General features: G+C 46.0%; 1 protein-coding gene across 1 annotated transcript in view; it reads left to right on the top strand.

Moving 5' to 3' along the window:
* KSR2 (kinase suppressor of ras 2) overlaps positions 1-22,309 on the top strand; it is a 407,661-nt gene that overhangs the window by 344,735 nt on the left and 40,617 nt on the right. Inside the window, exons 13-14 of the mRNA XM_060120912.1 lie at positions 2,620-2,668; positions 4,494-4,861. Of these exons, the coding sequence (XP_059976895.1) occupies positions 2,620-2,668; positions 4,494-4,861 (417 nt within the window). The remainder of the gene's footprint in view (positions 1-2,619; positions 2,669-4,493; positions 4,862-22,309) is intronic.

The raw sequence follows: 22,309 nt of genomic DNA, 5'->3' as shown, positions 1-22,309 counted from the left end.
GCAACTTACAGCCTATGGGACAAATCCAACTTTCAGCATATTTTTATAAATAAAGTTTTATTGGAACACAGCCATGCCCATTTGTTCACAATGTGCTGTCTATGGAGGCTTTCAGACTACAACAGCAGAGATGAGTAGTCGCAACAGAGACCATATGGCCCGCAAAGAGTAAAATATCTACTACCTGGCCCTTTGCAGAACAAGTTTGCTGATCCCTGGTTTATAACATTATAAAAATAAAATAAGCTAATTTTGCAAAATTTGGACTATTCTATAAAAAAAGAAAGGAAAAATAATCACATATAGTTGCACCACTCTTAGAAGTGTGCTCTATTCATATTTTACATACTTGTGATCCACAGTATATGCAATTTCCATCCTGCTCTGTTTATGCCTTAATGCTATAACATCACATTTTTTCATATTATTCTGGGCTCTTCATACACATTGATTTTAATGAATGTAAGATATCATATCGATGCGGAATAATTTCCTTAACCATTTCCCTACCGCTGGATCTTACATCTTCCTATACCTCACTGCTGTAAACAACTCTGCAACAAACATCTTTGTGTGTGGTGTCTTTAGCATCCTTAAGATACAGACCCTCTTTCCAGGTGGTCTAGTGAAATCACCTTCCTTAACCTCTTTGGCTGTGACCCAAGTCTGGGGCATGCTGGGGACCTAATTCTGATTTGACTTCTTTCCCAACTCACATTTTTGCCTACTTCGTTTTCCTTCTGACCACCCTAGCTGCTCCATCCTTTCTGACCCATGTTATAGCCTTTGTTAAAGACCCAAATGGTACATTTCTGAAATCAAAGGAGGAGCGACTTGCCTAGGGATATTGTGCTGACATCTAGCTCCAGATCATTTCTCTGCTGCACATGAACCAATTCCACAATTTGTGCAAGATAAACTCCAGGCTATTAACTGAGAGTCAGGGAGTGCCGGTGAAAAACGGAGTCCATAAGTGCCTGCGATCTGCTTAAATGTGCGTGGAGTGATGGGAACTGACTCTTTGCAGAAGGGAAATCATTAAGTAGCCCCGGCTGCTGTAATCACGCCTTGATGCAAGCAGAGGCGAGCAGTCCATTTTGTTGGGCATGAGGAAGGACTCCAGCTGCCTTGTTCCACCCAAATCCCCCCCAGTGCGTCAGGTTTCCAGCATGTCAGCTGTTGTGATGTGGTTTCCGCCTTCCCAAGCTGTACTGTAAATTATTGGCTAATAGGATGGCAAACGCTACTTCTTTCTCCTTCTTTGAGTTCTTACAGTCTTCCAGACTCCCCCTCACCACTCCTTCTCCAGCAAGCGGACTGACTCTGTCTGCAGGGTCAGCAGCTTTCTGGGTGAGGTCTGAGGGTCAAGATAGGGGAGGTCCCCCTCAAATGAGGAGGTGGGTCGGGGGAACCTGCTAAGCTTCCACTGCGGAAGTAGGAAGGGGGTGTGGTGGCCATTGTGATCCCTTCCTCCCACCAGTTCCAGCTCACTCCGTAAACACATCCTCTGCTCTAAAAACCCACTCCCCCAAAATCCTTTAACACATATGGTGCCCCACATCTCCATCACATACCATGTGCTCCAACACGCCCACACATCCCCAATACATCACCAGTTACACCGTCAAGAATGGCACGCCCCCTCCCCCAGCATCCCCAGTATGTACACCCAACTCACACGCACACAGAACAACCCCTGCACAGAGCACATTCCATAATACCCACGCAGTCCTCGGTGGACACTTAACACTCACGTTGTGCCCCCAGCACCCGTATCCAGCTTGTTCCCGTACTCAGAACACAACTGCAGCTCACAAGCTCATGAATATGCATGAATCTCACACACACACACACACACACACACACACACACACACACACACACACACACACATGCCTGTGTCTTCCACGCCAGTACGGTCTGGCTTCCTCCTCCCTATTCTCACCCTGCACGTGTCTTCTGAATGTGATTGGCAAGGTGCAACTCAAAACACTGCTGACAGTCAAATATATCCAGTAATCCTCTCTCCTGGGAATGTCCACACCCTCCATTTATTCAATACATACCTAACTTTCAACCCTTGTTACCTGTAGCCTTTCTGCACAACAGTAGTAATATAAATATTCCTTAAAGTCAGGAAGCCATGTCAATTTCAACTCTGTATCCCTCTAAAGGCCTGGCACTGTTCCTGGCACATAATTCTAACCAAATGAATGAATGAATAAATGAGCAAAAAACCAAATGAACACTAGGATCCTTCCAAAAGATTCAGAACTGTAGAGATCTGATTCATTCTCTCCTAGGAAACACCTAGAGCTCTAAGGATCCTGCCATCCATGGCATTTAGGCCAGTTTATAAGGAAACTGCTAGATTAGTGGAAACCAACAAAGAAGAATGAGCCCTGAGCAAGCCAGATAATCTATTTAAGACAATGTCCTTGCACATCTCTCCTTGGTGGCAAGGTTTTGGATTATTCTAGACACAAGCATTGAAGTGAACTTGCAGAAAAGGCTTGGTGGTGAGGACTTCTCATTTTAAGACATTTCTTACATGGATCAGGTCAATGCATGGACCCATCTTTTCACCTGAGGGTCACGTTTATTTTTCTTTCTCTAAAGCTTGGAAGGAAATCCATTACTTCAAATTGAAGTGGAGCCAACCTCAGAGGTGAGAACCGGAGAGCAATGAAGCAACTTTTTCCGGGGGCTACCCACTTGGCAAAGCCGACTGATGTCTTTGATGACGCAGAGGGCTTGGGGCGGGCTGGGGGTGCAGTGGCCCTGTTTGATGGCTGTTCTAACTCCGGGACGACTAACGAGCGGGCGGCCCCTCCCGACACTGAGCCTAATGGGCCGTTATATGGTGTGCATCACGGAAAAGCTAGTTGTGCAGAAGTTGGCAAGTGACTTGCGTTCTTAGTTGAAAATTCAGCTCAGGGCTGGGTGAGTACCAAGGGGGATGTGCCCCACTGCTTTCTGAAGAACATGTGGTAGGAGGAGACGGGAGCCTCAGGGACACTGGCTTGGCGGGGTGTTGAGAATGTTCTGGGGCTTCTTCCCACCTGCCAGAGCCCCTGGAGGAATAAATGAAGTCTTTGGGGTGAGAACCAGAGCCCTGACTCCTCGGCTCTGCTGGTCTGTCCTGAACTGAAGGGAGTGGAGTCAGGGTTTCCAGAGAAAATCATGTCCTTTTCTGGAACCATTGTGGTAGTCGGAAAATGACCGTGGAAGAAGGTGTATTTCCTGGGTCATTTCTCCTGAGTGTGCCATTGGAGACAGCTTGCTCGGATTTGGGGTCAGAGAGACCTGTACCCAGCCAAGCGGCCACCTTCTCCGGCTGTCTTGTCAGACTCCAAGCCCCTGAAAATCCCCCCGGCTCAGGCACCTGCTGCTCCCCCATTCCAGTCAAAGAACCCAAGAGGCAGGACCCTGCAGCCCCAGGTGCCCCCAGACACCAGGCTGCGAAGGTAGGTCCCTGGGCCTTGAGTGTCTAACTGTTGCAGTGGTCATGTCTAAGTGTGCCTGAGTCATGTGGGTGTGCAGGGTAAAAATGAAGAGTCCTGGCCCTGGCCCTATGACATTCTGGTTCAGAAAATCTGGGCGGGGCCTAGGAATCTGCATTTTATAAGCCATCCCAGTGGATGTTTCCTACAGGCGGTCAGGTCTGTGCAAAGAACTCAACAGATCTTCACCTTATTGAAAACCTCACACCACCCCCAGGGGCAGATGTCATTAGCCCCACTTTATGATGAGGAAAAGAAGGCCCAGAGAAGTGAAGTGACTTGCCCAAGGTCACACAGCAGCCAGATTCCAGCTCATTTGGTCTGAGTGTTAGGCTCATTCTGTCAACCTCTCCCTCTTGTATCTCAGCTGCACAGGAACCCCCGGCCTCTGGCCTGTGCTGAGTAGCTCTGACATCTCTCAGTTTCTGCCTCCTCAATTCCAAATTCCCTGGGGAAGCGAAGGCCCTCCGTGTCGAGGGTTGTCATGTTATATGTAGGTGTATGGTGTACCCATATTTCAGCCTGTCATTTTTCTTACTCCCACATAAATAATCAGGCAAGTCAAAACATCATGGTCGAGTAGGAGGGCGTCAGATATTAGGATCTGAGAGGCCTGAATCTTAACCCTAGCTCAGCCTGGCTGCCTGACCAGAGCTAGGCACTTCCCACAGGGACCAACCATCCCCGTTTGCCAGTTTTCCAAGTGTAAGACTTTCAGTGCCCAAACGGGCAATGTCATGGGAAACCGGAATACATGGTCCTCCTAGCATTTCCCCTCTCTGAGCCTCAGTTTCCCTGTAGCACAAGAGGGATGGATTGCCAGGATCTCCCTTTCAGCTCCTTCATTGCAGTACAGTGATAGGCAGGAGGTACCTGGGCAAATAGAGAGACACGTGTGCACCAGCCGAAAACACACAGTGGGGCACAGTGGGACCTGGCGGGCAGGTGGGGCAGTGGCGGGAACTGACCCCTCTCCCCCTCTGGCCGCAGAACGAGGAGGGTCACGACGAGGCCGAGGAGTCGGAGGATGACTTTGAGGAGATGAACCTGTCCCTGCTCTCGGCCCGGAGCTTCCCGCGCAAGGCCAGCCAGACCAGCATCTTCCTTCAGGAGTGGGACATCCCCTTTGAGCAGCTGGAGATCGGCGAGCTCATCGGGAAGGGCCGCTTTGGGCAGGTGTACCATGGCCGCTGGCACGGGGAGGTGGCCATCCGGCTGATCGACACTGAGAGGGATAATGAAGACCAGCTCAAGGCCTTCAAGCGGGAGGTGATGGCCTACAGGCAGACACGGCACGAGAACGTGGTGCTCTTCATGGGCGCCTGCATGAGCCCGCCCCGCCTGGCCATCATCACCAGGTCAGTCCCACCCGGGCTCCCCGCCCGTACGCTCGTTCCCAAAGCCCTGCTTCCGGCAGCGTTGAGAAATGCGGGTTCTGGTGAATTCAACATTCTGGTAAATAGAGAGTCTCTGGCTTTACCAAATCACAACTTACATGGTTTGAAGATTTGAGAGTCCAGAAAATACGATTAATGCTAGAACTCTGGCAGAGTGGTGCCCTGGAGCGGGCAACACATGGGAAGTCAGAAAGGCTGATTCTAAACCCGCCTGTGCTCCATATTTGTGAAACAGCGTCTCTGAGACTCACTTTCTCCAAATGTAAATTGAACGGATTAGGCTAAATCAGGGGTCAGCAAACTTTCTCTCTAAAGGACCCAACAGTATTTTTGGCTTTGCGGGCCATACAGTTTCTCTAGTGACTGCTCAGCTCTGCTACTGTAGTGTGAAAGCAGCCTGAGACAAGATGTTAATGGATGTACGTGGCTGTGTGCCAATAAAACATTATTAACACAACCAGGCGATGGGCTGGGTTTGGCCTGCAGACCCTAGTTTGTTGACCCCTGGACTGACATTCTGATGACTTGCTCTGGCTTTCATTAAAATAGCAGAGCACTTTTGTCGAACTCTACCATGGTTGTTTTAAATATCCAGGATCCATGGTCTATAGCTGCACAAAAGGGGTAGTTAACAGAGAACTGACATTAAGAAAATGTCACATGATAGGAACTTTCTTGGACTTGCTCTCTCTAACCTGTAGGCATTGAAAAAAAATAGCTTTGGTTTCAGTTGAACAGTTGTGGAACAATCCTTTGGTGTGTTTTTAAACTCTGGCCTTTGCTCCTCTGTTGCATTAGGACTGGCCACAGCAGCAGTGTTCTTGGTGTGTCCTGTGATGCCAGGTGTCCATTAGGAGGCTTCTCATTCTTATTCTCAACCCAAGCAATAAGATCCCAAATACACAAGCCTCACACTTGGGCAGGTGCCATAGTGGGAGCTGTGGGCTCAGGGAAGAGCTGCTGTGTCTTTGATCTGCTCCCTTGTGATCCATACAAAGCCGTTTTGAGTCCATTTGTAAGACCTGGGTGATCGGTAGAAGGTGTGTTATTGTCCGTCACCATTGATTATGCAGTTGGTGGGTTGACTGGAACCCACGTGTCAAATGGTAAGTGCTTGCAAAGGACTAGAGATCTAAGGATGGCCCTTCAACCCTCCTTAAACCAGGGTAGAAATTGACGGTTCTCAACTCTACACAGGACCAGAAGTGGCTCTCAAATAATCAGCCCAGATCATATTCAAGGGCTGAGCTGTCCTGATTAGGTGAGTGTATCAGTAAGCTTTTGCTGAGTAACAAATACCCCAAAGTCACAGTTTCTTTCTAGTCTGCAAACAGTTCTGGGCTGAGCCAGGCTCAGTAGCTGGGCTCTTAGATGTGTCTGTGGTCCACTGGCTGGTCAGACTGAGGGCTGGTCAGTCTCAGACGCATTCACTCATGTGTCTGCTTTTGGCAGACTGTCAGCTGGGGTGCCTCGGCTCTTCTCCACACAGCCTCTCATCCCCACAACAGGCCAGCCTGGGCTCATTCCCATGGGTAGTCTCAGGGTTCCAAATGCAGCAAGACAACAAGAGGTCAAGCCCTGTTGGACAAGTGCCTTTCACATCTCTGTCTGCGTTGCATTGGCCAAGTCACGTGGCCAACCTCCATCCAAGGCATGGAGAACAGAGTCTGCCTTTGGATGGGAGGATTTGCAATGCCATGTTGCAAGAACGTGGATGCAGGGAGAGAGACAGTCTGCAGCCATTCTTACCACCTACCACTGCATGTAAGACCCTTAGCTCCCTTTTCTTTCCCCTTTCTAGTATGTATCATCTATATTAGCAGGCTGTCAACGGTCCTTTACTTGAGGTGCACAAGTCTGGTTGGAAGGTGGTCTTTCCCCCACCACTGGCCTTCTGCCCACTGTTCCCACCAGTCTGTTAACCCAGCTTTCTCTCTGGTCAGCCCCTCACCTTCTGACCTGCTGACCCCTCTTTTTCAAATCCCCAAATTAGAAATTTGAAATCCATCATCTCTTCTCCTTTGCCTAGACCCTCTAAGGACCTCCCGGCCTCTGACTTTTTCAGGGGTATCAGTGGAACCCAGTTACCCAAGCCTCCCTCCCCTCTTTCCCAAGGGCTGGCTAATTGGAAATGGATGGATTCAGTCAGCAGCCATCCTTGAAAAAAGAGTGGTCATTATGAAAATGTGTTGCTCCCCCTGCAAGCCAGCTGCGTTGGCAGCCCCTCTTCTATTACATACAAAATTCTGAGTCCCCCTCCCCAAGCACCAGAACTGCCTGCAGATTTCACAAATAGCGCAGCCTTTTCCTGGCACCATGATAAAGACTCTGCAGCTTTGGGACATATAATTGGTCTCTGGAGTGTTTTGGTATTTTGTTTGAAGAAGCCAGATGAGCCCCAAAGAAGTGACATTTATTGCATATTATTGTGTCGTTATATATTTATCTTAGAGAGCGGCTGAGTGCCCTCCTCTCTCCCGTTCAGCAACGTCCACTTGTTGGCCACCCAGGTTTCTTATCTGAACATTCAGTTTGAAACCAAATATTTGAGTAATTTGATTAATCACTCGCATTCGTGCAGTTGGTTGGCAGAGGTTGATGGTTGGATGATAGCCAACCAACTGGAACAGTTTCTGGACCCTGGATTTATTTTACAGGGAACATAAGACCAGATAATTACCTGGCATATTCCGGATAAATTCACAATGGCATGTTCTAGCCAATTACCTAGTAATTATCGTTGAAGTTAACAAGTATTTCTAAGATTAGCTTCCTTGTAATGCGATGTGTATGGCTCTTGGGGAATGAGTAATAACCAACTAGTTACCCAATTGCTAGATCCACAAATGCAATTAGCAGCAGTATTGCTAAATCGTTTCACGATTGGGTCATTATGAGATGATTGCAAAGCTATCGACAGTCGGCACAATTGCTCATTTTTTAAAACTCCAGATGGAATTTGAATGCCAATAAAGATAGAGTTGAATGAAAGCGTCTCTTATCCTTCTACCTTGCTGCAGTGTTTCTTTTTTTTTTCTTTTTAACATATTTATTGGAGTATAATTGCTTTACAATGGTGTGTTAGTTTCTGCTTTACAACAAAGTGAATCGGTTATACATGTACATATGTTCCCATATCTCTTCCCTCTTGCGTCTCCCTCCGTCCCACCCTCCCTGTCCCACCCCTTTACGTGGTCACAAACCACCTAGCTGATCTCCCTGTGCCATGCGGCTGCTTCCCACTAGCTATCCACTCTGCGTTTGGTAGTGTATATATGTCCATGTCACTCTCTCACTTCATCACAGCTTACCCTTCCCCCTCCCCATATCCTCAAGTCCATGCTCTAGTACGTCTGTGTCTTTATTCCCGTCCTACCCCTAGGCTCTTCATGACATTTTCTTTTTCTTAGATTCCATATATATGTGTTAGCGTACGGTATTTGTTTTTCTCCTTCTGACTTACTTCACTCTGTATGACAGACTCCAGGTCCATCCACCTCACTACAAATAACTCAATTTCGTTTCTTTTTATGGCTGAGTAATATTCCATTGTATATATGTGCCACATCTTCTTTATCCATTCATCTGTTGATGGACGCTTAGGTTGCTTCCATGTCCTGGCTATTGTAAATAGAGCTGCAATGAACATTTTGGTACATGATTCTTTTTGAATTATGGTTTTCTTGGGGTATATGCCCAGTAGTGGGATTGCTGGGTTGTATGGTAGTTCTATTTGTAGTTTTTTAAGGAAACTCCACACTGTTCTCCAGAGTGGCTGTATCAATTTACATTCCCACCAACAGTGCAAGAGTGTTCCCTTTTCTCCAAACCCTCTCTAGCATTTATTGTTTCTAGATTTTTTGATGATGGCCATTCTGACCAGTGTGAGATGATATCTCATTGCGGTTTTGATTTGCATTTCTCTAATGATTAATGATGTTGAGCATTCTTTCATGTGTTTGTTGGCAATCTGTATATCTTCTTTGGAGAAATGTCTATTTAGGTCTTCTGCCCATTTTTGGATTGGGTTGTTTGTTTTTTTGTTATTGAGCTGCATGAGCTGCTTGTAAATTTTGGAGATTAATCCTTTGTCAGTTGCTTCATTTGCAAATATTTTCTCCCATTCTGAGGGTTGTCTTTTCATCTTGTTTATGGTTTCCATTGCTGTGCATAAGCTTTGAAGTTTCATTAGGTCCCATTTGTTTATTTTTGTTTTTATTTCCATTTCACTAGGAGATGGGGCAAAAAGGATCTTCCTGTGATTTAGGTCATAGAGTGTTTTGTCTATGTTTTCCTCTAAGAGTTTTATAGTGTCTGGCCTTACATTTAGGTCTTTAATCCATTTTCAGCTTATTTTTGTGTATGGTGTTAGGGAGTGTTCTAATTTCATACTTTTATATGTACCTGTCCAGTTTTCCCAGCACCACTTATTGAAGAGGCTCTCTTTTCTCCAGTGTATGTTCTTGCCTCCTTTGTCAAAGATAAGGTGACCATATGTGCGTGGGTTTATCTCTGGGCTTTCTATCCTGTTCCATTGATCTATCTTTCTGTTTTTGTGCCAGTACCATACTGTCTGGATTACTGTAGCTTTGTAGTATAGTCTGAAGTCAGGGAGCCTGATTCCTCCAGCTCCATTTTTCGTTCTCAAGATTGCTTTGGCTATTTGGGGTCTTCTGTGTTTCCATACAAATTGTGAAATTTTTTGTTCTAGTTATGTAAAAAATGCCAGTGGTAGTTTGATAGGGATTGCATTGAATCTATAGATTGCTTTGGGTAGTAGAGTCATTTTCACAATGTTGATTCTTCCAATCCAAGAACATGGTATTTTTCTCCATCTATTTGTATCATCTTTAATTTCTTTCATCAGTGTCTTATAATTTTCTGCATACAGGTCTTTTGTCTCCTTAGGTAGGTTTATTCCTAGATATTTTATTCTTTTTGTTGCAATGGTAAATGGGAGTGTTTTCTTAATTTCACTTTCAGATTTTTCATCATTAGTGTATAAGAATGCCAGAGATTTCTGTGCATTAATTTTGTATCCTGCTACTTTACCAAATTCATTGATTAACTCTAGTAGTTTTCTGGTAGCATCTTAGGATTCTCTATGTATAGTATCATGTCATCTGCAAACAGTGACAGCTTTACTTCTTCTTTTGCGATTTGGATTCCTTTTATTTCCTTTTCTTCTCTGATTGCTGTAGCTAGAACTTGCAAAACTATGTTGAATAATAGTGATGAGAGTGGGCAACCTTGTCTTTTTCCTGATCTTAGTGGAAATGCTTTCAGTTTTTCACCATTGAGGATGATGTTGGCTGTGGGTTTGTCATATATGGTCTTTATTATGTTGAGGAAAGTTCCCTCTATGCCTACCTTCTGCAGGGTTTTTATCATAAATGGGTGTTGAATTTTGTCAAAAGCTTTCTCTGCATCTATTGAGATGATCATATGGTTTTTCTCCTTCAATTTGTTAATATGGTGTATCACGTTGATTGATTTGAGTATGTTGAAGAATCCTTGCATTCCTGGAATAAACCCCACTTGATCATGGTGTATGATCCTTTTAATGTGCTGTTGGATTCTGTTTGCTAGTATTTTGTTGAGGATTTTTGCATCTGTGTTCATCAGTGATATTGGCCTGTAGTTTTCTTTCTTTGTGACATCTTTGTCTGGTTTTGGTATCAGGGTGATGGTGGCCTCATAGAATGAGTTTGGGAGTATTCCTCCCTCTGCTATATTTTGGAAGAGTTTGAGAAGGATAGGTGTGATATTAGCTCTTCTCTAAATGTTTGATAGAATTCACCTGTGAAGCCATCTTGTCCTGGGCTTTTGTTTGTTGGAAGATTTTTAATCACATTTTCAATTTCAGTGCTTGTGATTGGTCTGTTCATATTTTCTATTTCTTCCTGGTTCAGTCTCGGCAGGTTGTGCATTTCTAAGAATTTGTCCATTTCTTCCAGGTTGTCCATTTTATTGGCATACAGTTGCTTGTAGTAATCTCTCATGATCTTTTGTATTTCTGCAGCGTCAGTTGTTACTTCTCCTTTATCATTTCTAATTCTATTGATTTGAGTCTTCTCCCTTTTTTTCTTGATGAGTCTGGCTAATGGTTTATCAATTTTGTTTATTTTCTCAAAGAACCAGCTTTTAGTTTTATTGATCTTTGCTATCGTTTCCTTCATTTTTTTTTTCATTTATTTCTGCTCTGATCTTTATGATTTCTTTCCTTCTGCTAAATTTGGGGGTCTTTTTGTTCTTCTTTCTCTAACTGCTTTAGGTGCAAGGTTAGGTTGTTTATTTGAAATGTTTCCTGTTTCTTAAGGTAGGATTATATTGCTATAAACTTCCTTCTTAGAACTGCTTTTGCTGCATCCCATAGGTTTTGGGTCGTTGTGTCTCCATTGTCATTTGTTTCTAGGTATTTTTTGATTTCTTCTTTGATTTCTTCAGTGATCACTTCGTTATTAAGTAGTGTATTGTTTAGCCTCCATGTGTTTGTATTTTTTACAGATCTTTTCCTGTAATTGATATCTAGTCTCATAGCATTGTGGTTGGAAAAGATACTTGATACGATTTCAATTTTCTTAAATTTACCAAGGCTTGATTTGTGACCCAAGATATGATCTATTCTGGAGAATGTTCCATGAGCACTTGAGAAAAATGTGTATTCTGTTGTTTTTGGATGGAATGTCCTATAAATATTAATTAAGTCCATCTTGTTTAATGTGTCATTTAAAGCTTGTGTTTCTGTATTTATTTTAATTTTGGATGATCTGTCCATTGGTGAAAGTGGGTGTTAAAGTCCCCTACTATGATTGTGTTACTGTCGATTTCCCCTTTTATGGCTGTTAATATTTGCCTTATGTACTGAGGTGCTCCTATGTTGGGTGCATAAATATTTACAATTGTTATATCTTCTTCTTGGATCGACCCCTTGATCATTATGTAGTGTCCTTCTTTGTCTCTTCTAATAGTCTTTATTCCAAAGTCTATTTTGTCTGATATGAGAATTGCTACTCCAGCTTTCTTCTGATTTCCATTTGCATGGAATATGTTTTTCCATCCCCTCACTTTCAGTCTGTATGTGTCCCTAGGTCTGAAGTGGGTCTCTTGTAGACAGCATATATACGGGTCTTGTTTTTGTATCCATTCAGCCAGTCTATGTCTTTTGGTGGGAGCATTTAATCCATTTACATTTAAGGTAGTTATCAATATGTGTGTTCCTATTACCATTTTCTTAATTGTTTTGGGTTTGTTATTGTAGGTCTTTTCCTTCTCTTGTGTTTCTTGCCTAGAGAAGTTCCTTTAGCATTTGTTGTAAAGCTGGTTTGGTGGTGCTGCACTCTCTCAGCTTTTGCTTGTCTGTAAAGGTTTTAATTTCTCCATCAAATCTGAATGAGATCCTTGCTGGGTAGAGTAATCTTGGTTGTAGGTTTTTCTCGGTCATCACTTTAAATATGTCCTGCCACTCCCTTCTGGCTTGCAGAGTTTCTGCTGAAAGATCAGCTGTTAACCTTATGGGGAGTCCCTTGTGTGTTATTTGTTGTTTTTCCCTTGCTGCTGTTCGTATGTTTTCTTTGTATTTAATTTTTGATAGTTTGATTAATACGTGTCTTGGCATGTTTCTCCTTGGATTTATCCTGTATGGGACTCTGTGCTTCCTGGACTTGATTAACTATTTTCTTTCCCATATTAGGGAAGTTTTCAACTATAATCTCTTCAAATATTTTCTCAGTCCCTTTCTTTTTCTCTTCTTCTTCTGCGACCCCTATAATTCGAATGTTGGTGCGTTTAGTGTTGTCCCAGAGGTCTCTGAGACTGTCCTCAGTTCTTTTCATTCTTTCTTCTTTATTCTGCTCTGCAGTAGTTATTTCCACTATTTTATCTTCCAGGTCACTTATCCGTTCTTCTGCCTCAGTTATTCTGCTATTGATCCCTTCTAGAGTATTTTTAATGTCATTTATTGTGTTGCTCATTGTTGCTTGTTTCCTCTTTAGTTCTTCTAGGTCCTTGTTAAATGTTTCTTGCATTTTCTCTATTCTATTTCCAAGATTTTGGATTATCTTTACTATCATTATTCTGAATTCTTTTTCAGGTAGACTGCCTATTTCCTCTTCATTTGTTAGGTCTGGTGGGTTTTTACCTTGCTCCTTCATCTGCTGTGTGTTTTTCTGTCTTTTCGTTTTGCTTATCTTACTGTGTTTGGGGTCTCCTTTTTGCAGGCTGCAGGTTCGTAGTTCCCGTTGTTTTTTGGTGTCTGTCCCCAGTGGCTAAGGTTGGTTCAGTGGGTTGTGTAGGCTTCCTGGTGGAGGCGACTAGTGCCTGTGTTCTGGTGGATGAGGCTGGATCTTGTCTTTCTGGTGGGCAGGTCCACATCTGGTGGTGTGTTTTGGGGTGTCTGTGGACTTATTATGATTTTGGGCAGCCTCTCTGCTAATGGGTGGGGTTGTGTTCCTGTCTTGCTAGTTGTTTGGCATAGGATGTCCAGCACTGTAGCTTGCTGGTCGTTGAGTGAAGCTGGGTGCTGGTGTTGAGATGGAGATCTCTGGGAGATTTTCGCCGTTTGATATTACGTGGAGCTGGGAGGTCTCTTGTAGACCAGTGTCCTGAAGTTGGCTCTCCCACCTCAGAGGCACAGCACTAACTCCTGGCTGCAGCACCAAGAGCCTTTCTTCCACACGGCAAATTTCAGGCACCCTTCTTCAGTATGTTTTATAGGCATGTTCAGGAAACACAGCAGTGACTAACACAGATGAGTATAGCCTCTCTCGAGCTTTCACGCCACCCTAGTCTCGGAGTTCCCACCCCTGCTCCTCAGGCCGCGTCCCCGTGCGAGGCGGGGCTGTGTGGTGACGCTGCTGCAGCGTTTCTTAGACCACGGTTTCCCCATCTGTAAAATGAGCAGGTAAAAGCAGATGTTTGTTGCAGGGTCCTTCTTTGGTTCTCTGAGACTGGGCTGTTTCAGAAGCAGACTGGGACTGCTCTGGAGCTGCACTTCCCAAAATACGGTCCACCAGGACTTGCTGCATCAGAGCCAGCAAAGGGAGGTGGGTCGCTAAAATGCAGGCTCCTGGGTGCTACCTCTATTAGTTTCTTAGGGCTGTCATGACAAATTGCCACAAACTTGATGGCTTAAAACGCCACACATTCATTCTCTTACAGGTCTGCAGGTGTGAAGCCTGGAGTGGGTCTCGCTAGGCTAATATCAAGGCAAGCCTGCCTTCTTTTCTGGAGGCTACAGAGGAGAATCTGTGTCCTTGCCTTTCCCAGCCTTTGGAGCTGCCTTCCTTGCATTTCTTGGCTTGTGGCCCCTTCCTCCATCTTCAAAGCCAGCAGCACGGCGTCTTCCGGCATCGCGGATCACATCTCCCTCTTATAAGGACTCTTGTGATTACGTGTAGGATCCACCCAGACAATCCAAGATAATCTCCCATTTCAAGATGCTTGACTTAATCACACATGCCAAGTCCCTTTTGCCATATAAAGTAACTGTCACAGTTTCTAGCGATTAGTAGCTGGATAGCGTTGGCAGCCATTTTTCAGTCTGCCACATACCCTCAGTCTGGTGCATCCAGTCTATTTGTAGGTGAAGCCTTTTCAACCAAGCTCCCCAGCCCATTCTAATTTGACGAATATTTGGGAACCCTGCCTTAGAGAGCATTGCCAGGAAGTAGTTATGTGCCCAGCATTGGTGTCAGATGTGTCCAGCTCGTGCAAAGGGAAATGGAAGCGGGGAAAATTTCCAAGGAAAACAGACCAGACAGAATTACGTAGTATTGGGATCTCGGTGGGAGGTAATTCGTTATTTATCTGGTGACAGGGGTAGGGGTCAACCTACCTTAGCTTGGGGCCATGGAGACAAAGACAAAGCAAATCCCTGAAATTGATGTCTCCGAGAGGGCTTCACTGGGGGATACTGATCCCACTGAACCCATCCCTGCTGTGTTACAGATGTGGACACTGAGACCAGGAGAGGAAAAGTGGAGCCAGGACAGGAACACACGTCTCCATCGTCAATACACCTCATCCTCTGACTTGAAAACCCCATCCTTCTCCAATGCTTGTTCATCCACCCATCCATCCAACAGATATTTAGTAAACACTTATTATGCACCAGGCATTTTGCTGAATGTTAGGGGACGATGGTGAGCAAGACAGACATGGACCCGGTTCACAGAGTGCTGCCATTTTTAGTAGGAGAGACAGACTAGTACTAAAGTGGTAATGAGATAATTCAAGTAGGTCCCAGTCTGTTGAGGGAAACAAACTGGAGAGATGTGCTACAGAGGGACTTGGGTGTCGGGGTTATTTTGCGGGGGTGTGTGGGGGGTCCAGGCAGCCTCTCTGAAGAAGTGGTATTTGGGCAGGGACCTGGATGCTAGGAGCCAGCTGTGCAGACTCAGGGGCAGGGCATACCCAGCAGAGGGAACAGCAAATGCAAAGGTCCTGGGGTAGGAATAAGCAGGGAGTGTTTGAGGACCAGAAGGAAGACTATGGTGGCAAAGCATGGTGGCTGAGGGCAAAAGGGTAGAAGATGAGGGTAAAGAAGCTGGCAGGAGCCAGACTGTGGAGGGGAGGGGGCTCTCCACCCTGGTTGGGGAGCGGGGGGGCTTTAAAACAACCGACAGCTACCCCAGTCTCTCAGCCTCGACACTATGACACTTGGGGCTGGATGATTCATTTATGGGGTCTGTCCCGTGTGCTCCAGGATGTTTAGCAGCGTCCCTGCCTCCTTCCCGCTAAATGCCGGTAGTACCAAGTCCCTAGTTGTGATAACCCAGATGTCTTCAAACATTGCCAACGTCCTCTGGGGCAAAGTCGCCCCAGCGAGAACTATTGCCCTGGGGGTCTCTAATTTAATTAGCCTGGATGGGGCTGGGACCTCTGTACAAAACCTCCCCAGGTGACTCTATCGGCAGTCAGGAGACGCTCTGAGACCCTCTGTCGTAGGACCTAAAAGCTTGGTCTGGATTTTATGCTCCACACAGCAAGCAGGGACAACATCTGGTGTCTTTGAGGGCAAAAACTGGGAAACTTCCAAAATGAAGGGTGACAGCCCAAGGGAAGTATTTTGGCAGCTGCAGAGGCAACAACAGTTCAACGAAATGTCAATTTATCTACCCTAACTTCCCAACGTGATCAGAGAGCTGATGGCTTCACCTGCCGCCAGCATCCTCTCCTCCAGCCCATCCCACTGCCCTTGGCCAGCCCAGGAAAGGCTGTGTTATGGAGACTGCCCTATCGTGGTTGCTGTTTTAACAGCGGACGAGGGTCTGCACCAGTGTAGAGGAAGCCGAGGGAGGGGGAAACTGCCTCATTCTGCCCAGAAAGGTTTATCACAATGTCTCGTTGTCCTCCTCAGCTTCTGCACCAGCCCTCCCTCAGGACAGGAGGACATGGAGAGCTGTGGGCCAGGCAGAGACTGTGGTTCTGTCACCTGCTTCCTTTTCTTGCAACTGAAGGAGGCACAACTGATCTTCATTGTTGAAACCATTTCACTGATTGAGGGGCATTTATTTAATGTTAATAAATGCAGAACCCCCAAAATAAACCCCCAAAAGCAACAGATTCCACGAGCCTTCAGCACGGCACAGTGATGGTCTCCCGGTTATCACTGTGCCCATTTTACAGGTGGGAAGACTGAGGTCTGAGGTTGGCGAGGTCAAGGGAGCCCTTGCCCAGGTCGTAGAACAAATAATTGGCAGAACTTGGAGTTGAGCAAATGTACATCTGAATATTAGTCTAGCATGTTCCTTCTTTGCCACCGGGTTGAGGGGGATGGGCTCAGCTCATAAGCAATAACTGGTCGGGGGAGTTTGCCACCTTTGATCATATCCAAATCAGCTGGTGAACTTGGTAACAATACAAGGCCGTGCCCCATCTCACTCCAACGAGCCAAGGCCTCTGACGTTTTTATTAAGTTCCAGAGGATTGGGTACACCACAGTTTGAGAACCACTTTCTTATTAAACTGAGTTTCATTTTTTTGGAGCTTTGATTTTCTGTTTATGTACTTCTGAAATGCCCTGTAAGTTCCCATGGGGCCAACACACACACCTCTTCCGTATACACCCTAAATGACACCCCAGCTCTCTCCTTTCTCTCTCCCATTCTTGTCCTCTCTCCCACACCCCTTCTCTCATTCGTACAAACACATGCTGTGTTATTCTCTTTCCCTGTAAAAGACTCATTTCATTAATATTAGCAACTCACAAAGGTCGGATAGCCCAGAAGTCCCCACCCCCAAATAATTTTCTAGAATTCCCCAAATTGTTTAAATCTGTGCTTCATAGTGTGCCCCACCCCCCCACCCCCAACCAGCATCACCTGGGAACTTGTTAGAAATGCAAATTCTTATCCCCTCCCTGCCAATCAGAGGCTTGGGGGTGGGCCCAAGCCCCTCCAGGAGACTCTGATGCATGCTGGAGCTCAGACCCCTGCTTTAAAGAAACCTGTTCCTGCTTCCTGTGCTGGGCGAGCAGACTTTTCTACTGCCTAGAGTTTCCTGCATACTTCAAAACCTCCTTGCCCCCTCACCCAGCGATTCTGCCAGGAGGCACTGAGAGGTGAGCAGCTGAGTCCAAGGTGAGTGAGGGCCTAGAATGTCCCAGTGTGAGAACCAGCAGGGGCCTTAGAGCCGTCTCTCAGCTTCAGTTCACGAATGTACCTTCCACGGTCATTCACTGGACCTGTCTGAGAGCCAGGCTGGGGGCTGGATGCTCAGAACATAGTTCCTACATTTTACACAAGGACTTCATGTGCCAGTAGAAGAGACAGATAATAACAAGTTAAACAGATAATTAAGATAATTAAAGCATTTTGTTAAGTGCTATGAAGGCCAGAAACAGTGGGAGGGCTGGGGTCAGAGCCACAGGTTTGCGACTTTGAAGAGGCGCTCGGAAGAGCTGTCCAGGGTCGGGGGGTGACATTTGAGCTGAGACCTAAGGACGAGGAGGAGATGGCTGTGCAGAGAGGCAGAGAAAGCAGTCTGAGCAGCAGTACAGCAGGTGCAAAGCCCCTGAGGTTGTTACAGAACCAAATTTGGGTTTGCTCACCTACGCACAGTAAGGCCAACCTACTGACACCAGGTTGTGGTGAAGGAAGGTGCAGCATTCACTGCAGGGTGTTCAGCAAGGAGTACAGGCTGAACTCTCTAATGGCCCTCAGGGAAGTGTTTTTAAAGACAGAATGAGGGAGGAGGGTGTGGGGTATGTGATCAGCTCGTGGACATTCTTCTGATTGGCTGGTGGTGGAGTAATCGGGAGTCAACATCATCAATCTTCTGGCTCCAGCCGGTGTGGTCTGGGGTCTACGTGCTTGTGGGCAGCACGTAGTTAACTTCTTCCACCTGGTGGGGGATTCAGTATCTGCAAAACAGCTCAGAGGATGTGGCTCAGAATATTATCTACAACCCTTGAAGAGGAACTAAAGGTCCTTGACTTTGCTTAATGGCTAAACTATTATTGTTTTGTCTTGCTTGACTGTTTTCCTTTGTTTCTGCATTTTCTCACTTCTCTAATTAAATTTGTTCTTTGAAACCCAGGGAAGGCCTGGGAGACTAAAATTTTTCTATAAACTAGAGGCAAGGGGAGGACATGGCAGGGGGTGTCTATCCCGGGAAGGCCCCATAGGGTTCTGCTCGGTTACAATCCCCCCTTTTCTTCGATACTCCTCAATCTTGAGGGGGAACAGGGGCGGGACGAGAAAAGGAATAAAGTTTTGGGTACAGAGGTGACTCATAAACTCGGCAGCGGAACCCGGTTTTAGGTGGACTGGGTTTCATGGTGGGAATGAGATGGGCACGTCTGACCACAAGGAAACAAGTGCGAGTAATGGCAGGGTTGGGGGAGGGAAGGAGCTGCGGGGCCTCAGAAGTGCAGCTAAAGCCTTGCCGTTTATCCTAATGCCGGGGAAGCTAGTGAAAGATTTTAAACAGGAGCTGCTCCCACCGCTCTGGAAGTTTCCTGGTGGCCTGGCTGCTGCCTCCTTTGACACTCAGCTGCTTGTATCAAATGTGTTGAAACCCATTTGGTCGAGAGCCATGAGGCCATCGACCAAGCCCAGCTTTGAAGGACACAGGCCGAGGTGTCCCGGCCGTCAGCGTGATGTTTCTACCGCGTGGAGCTTCAGGAAAGATACTGAATGATTCCTCTGCATTTGGGGACACGGTGAACTTCATCAAGATGCTTTTGCAGGGACAGGAGTAGGAGGAAGTGTTACATAAACGTCTGGTCTCGATGGAGGGGTTCGGGCTGTGCACCCCAGGAAAGAGAAGGAAGGAAGGACAGCGTTTCCCCACTTCTGACGGGAAGATTTTATTTCTCACTTAGTGCGTGTCATCAGTCCCCTTGCTGGGTGCCCAGAGTCCACGCGCAATTCTGCAGTCATGTCATCTTGACTGTATTGCCCACATGCACACGTCCCCATCTCCCAGGGGTGAGGTAGTACTGAAATCCCACAGGGCCTCATTTGCACAGCATTTTAAATCCAGTAAGTATCAAGAGCTATGTAATAGGTTATTTATTTCCAACTCCAAATCAGTTCCTGTTTTTCATGTTTTCAAATATAATAGTGCCAAGCTGCTATGTTTGACAAATGGAGGACGCTGCCTTCTGCTAAGATGGTAACTCAGTGCCTGAATGAGATCTCGACTTACGTTTTCTGTAACTCTGTACTTGTGGGCTTTCTGATTTTTTTTTTCTTCAGGCCAGTTTGACTGTCCTAAATATATCATACAAGAGTTGGGAGGCCTGAGCACATGAAGATTCCTCCCCCCGCCCCCGTCATCTAGTGGAATTGGCTTCCTTTTATGTTCAAAAAGCTGAATTGCTTTCCCTTTTTATAAAGCACAGCTGAAAAGGTTTTTTTTGTCTGTGGCTGTCTTCAATTGTGCTGGAATTTAAAATGCCCCGGCACTTTTGTGAAGGAAGCCTATAAATGTACTAAATCATTATTATTGTTATTAGCATCATTTCATGTATATTGTACATGCCTGTTGGTAAATGATCATGTGACCAGCAGAGGACTTGCATGGGTGAAGATTATGCCACTGGCCACCACTTTCCTCGAATCTCAAAGATTCTACACTGGCATGTGTGACATCTGTCATCCCTTGACTTTTGCATCTTATTACACAAGTGATAACTCGTTTGTTGTTGGAAATACAGATCAGCAAAAAGAAGAAGGTGAAATTCACCCAGAATGTCTCCAGCCAGAGAGAATCACATTAACATTTTGCTCTGTATCCTTCCAGGCAGTTTTCTGAGTATATATGCCAACTCACAGTCTGTATTTGTCAGGGTAATAGTAGCTGCTGTAACAAATAAGCCTTGAAACATTAAGTGGCTTAACACAAGAGAAGTGTATTTCTTGCTCATGTAATAGTTCAAGGTGGGTGTTTCTGGATGGCACGTAGCTGTTCTCCGTGTGTAGAGGGATTCACACCCAATCCCATCTTTTGGAGTTGTCCCCAGGGCTCAGAATCCTCTGCTTCTAGTTGGGCGAAGAGGAAGAACATGAAGGGTCATATGGGAGGTTTCCATGAGCCAAGCTGAGAAGTGGTGCACATCATTCCACTCGTGTGCCATAGGCTGTCCCAGCCCCTTGGCCACACCTGACTGCAAGGGAGGCTGAGAAATGACTCACTGTATCCCTGGGAAGAAAACGACGTGGCTTTTGATGAAGAGCCAGCAGTTCTGTGACAAGCACACATTTATGGGTAGATCTCCTTCTCCCATTGAAGGTAGACTCCTCCACCAACCCTGTTCGTGGCCGGCCATTTTCACTAAATAACTTCTGCATGGATAATACCTGTTTGGGTTTGAGTCTGTTATTGCCAATGTCGTTACTCCTGTTTGCCTCAGTTTTCTCATCTGTAAAATGGGGATAACAATGATCTCTTTTGCAAGGTAGGGATAAGAATTGGAGATCTTGTATGAAAAGGCTGTAGCTTAATGCCTCCTGTAACTGGAGGTGCTCAATACCTTGTATCTTCCGGTCACTGTGGTAATAATGATGACATTCTAACAGTGACGATGCCAGCAATAATGAAAATGATAGCAGCAATTAGGAGAAGTAGTATATTTTCAGGTGCCAAAGCCTTGGTGCTACAAAGAGAAGATGTTTTATGTTTATTATATCAGATGATATGAATTGATTGCTGTGGTTTGACCGCTTTGGTTTGTGACCTAGCTCTGCTCCAGGCTTGTGCCTTGGCCACGTGGCTTAACCTCTGTAAGCTTTGAGCTGCCCAGGAGATATCAAGTTGGAACTGAATATACTGGTCTAAAGCTCAGATGAAAGGTCGGGGCTGGAAATAAACGCATGTGAGTCATCTGCGTGGAAGTGGTGATTGAAGCTCTGGGCTTCAGTGGACACTGAGGTCATCCTCCTCTCTCCCCTAGGTGACCCTGGAGGGTCATCCAAAGGCAGAGCCTGGAGCATCTCCAGCACTGGGTGGCCTGGTCAGGAAGGGCCACCCTGCACAAGAGACTGAGAAGAAGCAGGCAGGGCAGTAGAAGCAACCAGAAGCACCTGGAGTCAGGAAGCCAATCCAAAGAGGCTCCCGCCGCCCAGCTTCCCTGCCCCCGGTCCCTCCTAACGACATCACTGTGTTTTATTTTCCATAGGGCACTTCTTACCACAAGATAACATTTTGTTCCTCAGTTTGTTTACTGCTTGCCTCCTGTCCTTACATCCCCTCCCCCACACCCTAGACCATAAGCCCCAGGAACGCAGGACCTCAGCTGTTTGACACACCTCTGTGTCCCCAGCCCCTAAAATATTAGGTCCTCCTTAAATACGTTTTGAATGAGTGAATAACAGATTCCAAAACTACATTCGCACGCGTTATCACAGCCCACTTCTCTAGGCAAGTATGGTAGCAAACAATGGATGGTACCATTTACTTAGAATCACTGAGGAATGAGTGGGACTTAAGTAAAATATAGTACAAACCAGTCATGGGTTGGCTGTAGGGTGTGGGAGAGTTAGTGGTGATGACGAGAAAAAAGATGCCAATAAGGTGATGTAGATGATAAAAATACAATAAAGAGGCTGAATGGTTTGGGGATATTTGCTTCCAACGCTCATCACGTATAACGTCCTGGCCCTTATGTTGGGAATGAAAAGAGGTGGGCATGGCCTCTGCAGCCGTGCCACTTACAGGCAGACAAGTAACTGGGTGATTCTCAAAGGGTCCTAATGGCTGCTGTAGGATCACAGGGGGCTGGCTGTGGGGCCCCAGAGTGGCCCCCTTATCCAACCAGTTGGCCAGATGGACAAGACGGTATTGGCATTCCCAGTAGAGGGCCGGCACATGCAAAGGGCTGGAGGTTAGGGGCCAGCAAGGCCAGGGGGATGGGGGCGCGATGGGACGCAAGAGGCAGGAACTGGCATGTAGGATCCATATGGG

The sequence above is a fragment of the Lagenorhynchus albirostris genome, chromosome 14 (assembly GCF_949774975.1).
Source record: "Lagenorhynchus albirostris chromosome 14, mLagAlb1.1, whole genome shotgun sequence".
Classification (NCBI taxonomy): Eukaryota; Metazoa; Chordata; class Mammalia; order Artiodactyla; family Delphinidae; genus Lagenorhynchus; species Lagenorhynchus albirostris.
Note: the sequence above shows the minus strand (reverse complement) of the source record. Positions and strands in the feature narration are given on the sequence as shown.